Raw genomic sequence first — 9,458 nt, forward strand, 5'->3', positions numbered from 1 at the left:
AAATTTTAATGTTAACTTAACGTTTTTTTAAGTTGCATTTTGGTTCAGTCAGTGACTTGGTTTTTCTGTTTTTATCGTGGCTCCATTCAGTTCGTGCCGATGGTTGTTCTCCCAGTTATTATAACTTGAGTTGACTTTGAGGCAACAAAAAAAAAAAACAGCACTGCTGTGATTGGTTCCCACGGCTAACCAATCACAAGTCCAGCTGCACTAAGATACCCCAGCGCAGCACAGCTTAAATAATGTGCTGATTACACAGTGACCGAGCTTCCCTGTCTCTCTGTCCCCACAGGCCCATCGCAATTTGTTTCTCCTGAACGAGAGAGCAAATGAAGACAAGCTACAGATAAACGGGGCGGAGGGGAGAACAGGACCGAATTTGGGCAGTGCTTTAATGAGCGGACGAGCCCCTGGAGTGATACTTCCTCACCCCCCCCCTACCCCACCCCCCCCCCCCCCCCACGACTCAGACGATGACAGCACCACAAGCGCCAAAGCCCTGATGAGGTCTCTACGACCACCGAGAAGAAATTTTTAAAAATCCGCATGAGGAAAGAAGAGGACGGACAGAATGAGGAAGAGGAGGAGAACAGGCAGTCGGGCGGGACAGCCTTTAATGAAGCCCCCGAAACGAACGGCGACGGTAAACCGCGCCGAAGGAGGGGCGAGGGACCAGTGCCGGATCTCAGCAGGCTGAGTCCATTAACTCTCACATAATGATCTGCCAGAGTCGATTCGCCGAGCCACGGGGGAGCGGGTCAAAGGGACTGTCAAAAAAAAAACTAAATTAAAAAAAAAACCCCAGCAGTGGAGCGTCTGTAACTAGCGCTGAAGCTCGCACCGAGGGCCTGTAGCCACATACAGCTTTAACACCAAAAAAAAAAAACTGCCCAACTGTCATTGTTTAAGGTCAAAGGGCTCCGATTGGCCGGCTCCTCATTAATATTCATAAAGGGGGCGTGGTTTAGCAAGGAACGTCCACAGTGTGGCAACAGCCCACAGCAACGGAACCCCCCCCCCCCCGCCCCCCCCCCCAGGAAAACGAAACAACAGGAAAAGCACAGGTGCTGAATATCTGATCAGGAGATAGAAGATTAAGGAGTTTGATCTTCCCGAGGGCTGAGTTTGGGTTGCAGCCCACCACAGATCACGATTTTAAAAAATTTAAAAAATAATGAAAAAGCCCGTTGTCCAATTGGCACAGGGTGCCAGTTGGCCCTACGGAGCTCCCTTGAAGATCACAGAGGAAAACGCGACTTAAAAAAAAAAAAGCCAAGTATAAAAAATGGAATAAAAGAAAAAGACAGATAGAGAGAAATCAAGAGAGTGTGCGTGTGCGTGAGAGATAGAGAGAGTGTGTGTGTGTGAGAAAGAGAGAGAGAGAGAGAGAGAGTGAGTGAGATAATGAATAATGCAGAACCCAGTAAAATATTCATCAGGAATTAGAGACACGAGCGCAACAAAAGCCCCGTGTTTCCGTTTGTTAGCGCTACGCTACGTCGTCTTCCCGCGGCCTCCCCCAGCCAATCCCTGTCTCCCGTCCGCTCCGATAAGACGCGCATCAGAGGAAGAGAACACACGGAACGCTACAGAGATCAACGCGCATCATATGAGAACCACAGCTAGCGCTTAAGAATTCAGCCCCGATTCGGCATAATAACCTGTTCCCCATAAGGCATCGGGACTACACAGGAGCGCCACCCAAGAGCTGTATCTTGGGCGAGCTGCAGAAGGCATTTTTGCTTTTTTTTTTATCTTAAAATACAAAACCAATTCAGACCCAGGTGACCAAGGTGCTGTTTCAGGAAGCAGGATTTACTGGGTCAGCTGGATAACTGTGCTGAGTAAAACCCGGAACCCTCCCAAATCTGTAAAAAAAGAGCTGTTCTGGGTTTTACTCAGCGCAGTTATCCAGCTAACTCAGTAAATCCTGCTTTGTGAAATACACCCCCTCCCCGCAGGTTAGTTAACTGTGTACTAATCAACTGTTGTAAAACTGTCAGTTATATTGATAATGAAGTGCTGGGAAACAGCAGAAACCAGGTTCACGTTCTTACATAATTACACATATAACTGTCAATTTAGTAAGCATCACTCTAATGCCATTCATGTACATAACTTTGCTTTAAATGTCTTAATCACTACAAATCAGTGCAGAGCTTTCTTAAACTACAGCCAAATCAAATAAACAGTGCTGGAGCTTACTGTGTGATTACTTATGAATTACCACAATCTTTAAGGAAATGTAATTTCCCGAAGGAGATCTAAACCGCTAAACAACAGAAGAGTTTTTTCTCCGCTGCCGAAAGTCTTTTGTTTTCTTCAAACAGCCAAATTACTGGGCTCTGCCTGAATCGATTGTAATTCTCGTACTGAGGCAGCCAGAATTCCTTGATCACGGAGACAAGGAAATCGGAACTGCTGCTTTTCTGAGGAACGCGACAGTTAATCACAAAGGTGACAGACAGTGGGATTTCTGTACGTTTTTTTTAATTTTTTTTTAATTCAAATCACAAAATAATATTAATAAATACATGACGTGTGTGTAAATTTTCTTTAAAAGCCAATAAAAAAAATACAGGACATTTTGACAAAATTTTGAGCAGCTTACGTTTTCAGATTTTTCTTATTGCTTTTGAAACCGAAGGCATGTGTGTAGTGTGAAATGTGAACAAAGCACTGCTCGTAAGCAGCAACGGAGAAAAATAACTCCATCAAATGAAACCAATCTTTTTTTATTTTCTAACTCAAAATCGGTAAAGTAGCCACTCAAAAGTCATCACGTAAGAGCTGGAGAGCTTTGGAACAAAGAGACGGTGCGCCGATCGTCTCTGATGGACGTAAATATCAAAACACAGCACGAATGCTGACAGCTGTCAGCGATGCGCTGTCATCGTCACGGATACCGGATCCGCTAAAGATATCTGACCCGCCGTGCCCTGAAATGCGAGCGGAAACTTAAGCACTCCTTTCCCCACGTCTGGCTAAACGCTAAACCACCGTAACCTGTAATGCATCCATCGCACCCCTTCAAAAGGAAGGAAAGGCCTGACCAAAAAAAAAAAAAAAAAAATTTGCATCAGTTCAATGTAAATAATAAAAATAGTATTTAAAAAAAGAAAAATAGAAGTGTTTTGTAACTGAGTGCTGGCTTCTCTTCATTAGTCGTGTTTCTTCCATCCACATAATAACGCATATTTGTACGGCGTGAGGTTAACTGGCATACGAACTCCGGTTAAGACCGGATTAATTGCCTAAATAAGAAGATATACAGACGCGCATTAAGTGTTGCAATTGTTTGGGCGGGTGAGTCGAACGCTCGCAGGCAAATTAAAGTCATATTTTCGTGCCGCGTGCTCTGACTTGACGGAGGCTCAGACCTGTCAACGCTAAGAGGGAGATCTTTAGTGAGTCATTTTTCACACTTGGCTGTCATTTGGCTCATTCTCCCTAATTTATTTTGATTTTTTTATATTTCATCACCCTTAAGAACAGTTTGTTCTGACTCAAGTCTTCCCAGTCTGTTTCTCTGGCCCGCCTGATTGACCTGCATAAACAGGTCTCACTTCGGTTATTTGGGGATCACCTCGTTGGAACGTGCTCGGTTGTGTATGGTATGTACAGCATGCCCGCCACCAGAGGGCGCTAGTCCTTGGACACTCTCCTCGGAGCAGCATCTGTTGATGAGCTGCACGACAGGGATCTCAAACTGAGACCCTGCGGGGCCCGCAGAGTCTGCTGGAGACTGCTGGCAAGTTCCAGCACTCCAGTGCTCCATTCAAAACCTCTGAGCGACTGCAGGAGAGGCGAGTCCCTAACTGCAGTCCTGCAGGGCCGGTGTGTGTGTACGCTGGTCTTAACGCCAGCCACTTACTCTGCGTAACCCTATAACCCAGCGCTGGCTCACTCCTGTACCCGACCGGGGTAAAACACTTTCAGGACGAGGACACGCATGCAGTGTGCAGCTGCAGCTTAACTGCTTTATTCAAAAAGTCAGCACAAATAAAAGATTCTGCTAATAAACCCTTTGAAGAATAGGTTTTTTTGCAATGTTTTTTTCAGTGTTCTAGAACTCCGTTGTTCTCCAGTGTTCTAGAACTCCATTGTTCTCCTGTGTTCTAGAACTCCCCGGTAATGATTGTTACATCAGCATTAGAATCCGATGTTCCAGGAGTCGCGGCGCGTTTTTTTTCCCCAACGTCTGTGGCCGTGATCACTGGCCGCTTCTAAATAAAGAGACCCCCCCCCCCCCCCCCATGGTCCCCCATCCGCCTTCCCTCTCAGGTCTCTTAAACCACGCTATTCCCCTTTCCTTTCCGCCATCCCAGGAGACGAGTATCTCCGCCTTCGTTGGAATATGAGTCTACACTCCGCACGCAGTGCAACAGTGATCCATCAAACCTGCCCGTCCCCAAAAACACAATCACAGAGCAGAAAATGTTCACCCCCCCCCCCCCCCCCCGCACCCCCGGACAGGAAGTCCGGGAGGCTGATGGGCTTCCTAAGGAGGGGCCGCAAGAGTTACTCAGGACACACAAAAAGGCGAGAAAGAAACAGAGAGAGTGAGGGAGAGAGAGAGAGAGAGAGAGAGAGAGAGAGAGAGAGAGAGAGAGAGAGAGAGAGAGAGAGAGAGAGAGAGAGAGAGAGTGAGGGAGAGTGAGAGAGAGAGAGAGAGAGAGAGAGAGACAGAGAGAGTGAGGGAGAGTCAGAGAGAGAGAGAGTGAGAGAGACAGAGAGAGTGAGGGAGAGTCAGAGAGAGAGAGAGAGAGAGGGAGAGTCAGAGAGAGAGAGAGAGAGAGAGAGAGAGAGAGAGAGAGAAAGAGAGAGATAGAGAGAGAGAGAGAGATAGAGAGAGAGAGAGAGAGAGAGAGAGAGAGAGATACTAAGAGAGGGCAACCGGGGGATAGATACAGAAGTGAAAGCCATCGACCAATCGGCTCTCGGGGGGGGCACCTGCGCGGGTGCGGTGGTCTCGCTTGGCTGAAAATTAGACCGCAATGAGAGGCAGAAGCGGGATGGCGTGATAAAAAAAAAACCAGAAACAGAAAAAGTAAATAACGGAGGAGGAGAGTCACGGGAGACGGCCGGAGAGATTTCCCAGCAGGCAGCGCACAATTAATTGATGTTTGCGCGAGGCTTTGGGCCCTCACGAATTTAACGGTTATGACCCGAGGGAGGGGTGGGGGGGCGTGAGGGAGAGTGTGCACCAGTGTGACCGCTCCCCCCCCCCCCCCCGTAAACAGCACAGGAAGTTAAAAGTGGGGATAAAACACTGCGGCACCTCTCAAATCTGCTCTGGGCCACTGGAGGCAGTGACTCCGCTCCTCTCTCCCTGGTCTCCCGCCAAACCAACCACCCCCCCCCCCCCCACCCCCACACACACAGTTTTCAATTTTCACACGAGTCTGATTGAATTTCTTTCACTCTTTAGTCATTCCCCACGCGTGTTCCTTTTGACACAGCAGGGGCAATTTGAGAGCGATTCTTCGAGATGACCCCCCCCATCCCCATCCCCCCCATCCCCGCCACCCGGCATCTCTTTCACTGAAGGGCAGGCCGACACGGATTTTAATTGCTCTTCCGCGTCGTACAGACAACAGAGGCATCGTCACGGCAACACTATCCCTGAACCCCTGCAGGGAGGCGGAGTTTGAGCCGGCGCTATGAATCTGACCAGAAGTCATAAATAAAATTAATTTTTTTTAAGCGACCTTCACCACACCCTCCGCACTCTGGAAGGGGTAGGGAGCTCAGAATGAACACTGATGCTAGGGAGGCAAGGGGGGGGGGGTGAGATGTTGGCTTTTAGGGGGGGGGGGACAGTTTCAGGTTTTGGAAAATAAATGACATGTACAGTAACAAAGTTACAGTAACAAATCGAGTGACGGTAGAGATGGATTTAAAACAGCAGAAAAAAACGTTCAGTTACATCAGAGGGGAAAAAACAGGAAGGACAGACTGAGGAGTGGAGAAACAACTTCCTTCAGCTCCGCTTCACCCAACCACAGGAAACTGGTGCATTTATATTGCCACACATTGACCAATCACAGGGGAGAATTTCAACTGTAGAAGGGCGGGGCAAACTGCATTATCCAATGCATTATCCAGGCGACCCACTGTCGTAATGCAGTAACATCTGACTCAAGCAGGTTGCCAACAATCTAATCCCGCTGTGCGCAAGCTCACCTATTTGCATATAAATCCATGCGTGTACGCACGTCTAATGTTTAATACATACACATTAAAAAATGAACAGCGCATACTCGGGGGGGGGGGGGGGGGGGGGGGAAAGCTGACGACCGAGAGCGCCTGACGCATCTGTCTCTTTCCTCGCCCCCTGTCCCAGTTTAAATCAGGGAGGGGAGGGGCGGTGTGCCCCCCCCGTAACAAACTGTCCCGAGGGCCGTTCAATCAGCCAATTAGCCGCATGAGAAGTGCAGCGAATCACGCGAAGGCTTTGTTGTCAGACGCTGAAGCTCGCAGATGGACTCGGGCCAGAGAAAGTGTGATCTCCCGTGTGATGGATTGTTGGTTAAAAAAAAAAATTCAATTAAAAAATCATTTAACGGGTATATTAATTGTTGAGGTAATTAAGACAAGTAGCCAGACATGCATCCCCCCTCCCCACAGCTCTAACTGAGGACTACGCCTGCTCCTATCTGGCTGTCCCCACAAGGCTGGGTTTGTGTCAGATTCTAAGTGGCTGCTCCTATCTGGCTGTCCCCACAAGGCTGGGTTTGTGTCAGATTCTAAGTGGCTGCTCCTATCTGGCTGTCCCCACAAGGCTGGGTTTGTGTCAGTTCCTAGGTGGCTGCTCCTATCTGCCTGTCCCCACAAGGCTGGGTTTGTGTCAGTCCCTCAGTGGCTGCTCCTATCTGACTGTCCCCACAAGGCTGGGTTTGTGTCAGGGCCTAAGTGGCTGCTCCTCTCTGCCTGTCCCCACAAGGCTGGGTTTGTGTCAAATCCTAAGTGGCTGCTCCTCTCTGGCTGTCCCCACAAGGCTGGGTTTGTGTCAGTTCCTAAGTGGCTGCTCCTATCTGGCTGTCCCCACAAGGCTGGGTTTGTGTCAGTTCCTAAGTGGCTGCTCCTCTCTGTCTGTCCCCACAAGGCTGGGTTTGTGTCAGGGCCTAAGTGGCTGCTCCTTTCTGGCTGTCCCCACAAGGCTGGGACTGTGTCAGTCCCTCAGTGGCTGCTCCTCTCTGGCTGTCCCCACAAGGCTGGGTTTGTGTCAGTGCCTAAATGGCTGCTCCTCTCTGGCTGTCCCCACAAGGCTGGGAACGGGGAGAAGATAAAGTGTGTGTGTTTCTGGTGTGCATGTGTCTGTTTTGGGGAGGTGTATGTGTGTATTTTTGTACTCATACACACATACACACACATACAAACCCACACGTGTGCGCACACACACATATGCGCGCGCACACACACGCACAGACACACACACATACACTCGCACTGTCAAACTCACACATACATACGCACATGCAAACCCATACTGTACACACACACGCACACACACACACACACATTCACACACACGCACACATGGCATGCCGTGATGGATGTGGGCTCAGTAAACAACACTGACATGTCATCAGTGAAGTGAAAAGAAACAGATTGAGCTCCATCAGGAGAGGGATCACACCTGGACGAGCAAGTGCGAGTCACATGATTCAGGGTGGGCGGGCGGGCGTGTGCGTGTGTGTGTGCATGTGTGTGCGCGGGCGTGTGTGTGTGTGAGCGTGTGCACGATTATCTGCATTAATAACTAAAAAGGGGGTGGAATCACAAAAACAAACTCGCAGCCGATGGTTCATTTATAATCAAGGCATTTGTGCGGCCGTGTGGGTCCGGTCCGCGTGAGTAGAATAGTGTCTGTCCGCGTGGGGAAAAAAACCGCACACATCCTCAACACGGTGCCACGTGGGGACCTGGAGCCGTCTACGCCCGTCAGGAGCAGCCATACAGCTTTCAGGTTGGGTTTCGCAGACCATCGAAAACGAGCCTCGTCTGGAAGCGCCCTTCGTCTGCGCTCGAGAAAGACGAGAAGAAGACGCGGAGGAACCGGAAAAATCCGCCCGCGAGCGGACAGTACAGTACAGTACAGCACGCACGCTCCCCAGCCAGACGCTCACTGCGCTCTCCAGCCAGACGCTCACCGCGTCACTCAGAGCTTCCCCTCAAGCTGAGTTTAATTCCCTCTGAGGACTCCCCCTGAAGTAGTCCCCAGGAAGCGGCAAAAGAGGTTTGTGACCGTCGTTATTTTTTTCATTTTATTTTTTTATAAACGGTCACAGAAGGAGGAGGAGAGAAGAGAAAACGGAAAGAAAAAAAAAAGAAAAGAAGAAGTAAAACGGCGTTTCTGCGGCAACCGACAGCGCGCGTCCCCTCTCGCGCTCCTCTCCCCTCCGCTGGAGGACGTCCAGGAGAAGCACTTCAGCTTCCATTAGCCCCGCCCTCAGATCTGCGCCCGTTCAGCATTTAGGGGATCAGAGGCGGGTACGGTGGGTACGGCCCACGGCCCCCTCTCGCTATCTGAGTCGGCCACTTCATGGATTTTGCCCCCCCCCCCCCCCCCGACCCCCACTTTTTCTGCGCTGGAGGCATTTTTCCAGAACGCACAGTCGGGAGGGGGGGGGCAGGAGGGAGAGAGGGAGGGAGGGAGGGGGGAGGGGTATAATGCTAATTACTCCCCATCCCTTTCCTCCTTTACCTTTCGCCCCATAGCCTGTAGCTTGTTAGCACTGGGGGGGGGGAGGGGGGGGCAGGTTGTGATGCTGGTTCGGCCTTGCGTGTATGTGTGTTTGTGTGTGTGTGTGTGTGTTTGTGCACGAGTGTGCACACGTGTGTGTGTGTCTGTGCGTACACGCGTGTGAGTGTGTGTGTGCACGCGTGTATTTGTGTGTGTGAGAGAGATGGATTTATTTCAGTGCCATACATCATTTCCAGAAAAACCAGCCTCATTTCTGCAAAACTAAAATGGAATAATACAAATTTTTTTTAAAAAAAGCTGATTCAGATGGAAGCAGGGGAATAATTCATATCGATTAATCTTACCTCCTCTCCTGTCAGGTAGTACGCTGACAGAAGCCCGCCGACGTAACGGATGTTCACTTCGAAAAGAGATGCTTCTCCATTCTGTGGGTGAGAAAGAAACATCAAAACCCGTTAGAAATGAATCACGTTTTCTCCGCAACTTCACCAGGCTGTCAGGGTCCTGCTTCGGGTTAAAAAGAAAATGTAAATGTAAATACACTCTTCTTGACTGCAAGCTGTTATTGCACATAACAGGATAGTGGCACATAGCAGGTCTTGCCAAATTAGGATGTCACATAAGTCAGGGCCAAATATATATATATATATATATTTTTACATTTATGAGACTTTCTTATCCACATCTTAACCGCGTCTTACATTTTTACTTCTTATGTGTTTATTCAACCAGAGATTTACCGAGGATG

The 9,458-nt window shown here is 49.3% G+C and overlaps 1 protein-coding gene across 1 annotated transcript in view; it reads right to left on the bottom strand.

Moving 5' to 3' along the window:
• Positions 1-9,458, bottom strand: part of LOC118235492 (mannosyl-oligosaccharide 1,2-alpha-mannosidase IC) — a 61,437-nt gene that overhangs the window by 51,195 nt on the left and 784 nt on the right. Inside the window, exon 2 of the mRNA XM_035432906.1 lies at positions 9,055-9,135. Within this exon, the coding sequence (XP_035288797.1) occupies positions 9,055-9,135 (81 nt within the window). The remainder of the gene's footprint in view (positions 1-9,054; positions 9,136-9,458) is intronic.

Source organism: Anguilla anguilla, chromosome 1 (assembly GCF_013347855.1).
Source record: "Anguilla anguilla isolate fAngAng1 chromosome 1, fAngAng1.pri, whole genome shotgun sequence".
NCBI classification, from domain to species: Eukaryota; Metazoa; Chordata; class Actinopteri; order Anguilliformes; family Anguillidae; genus Anguilla; species Anguilla anguilla.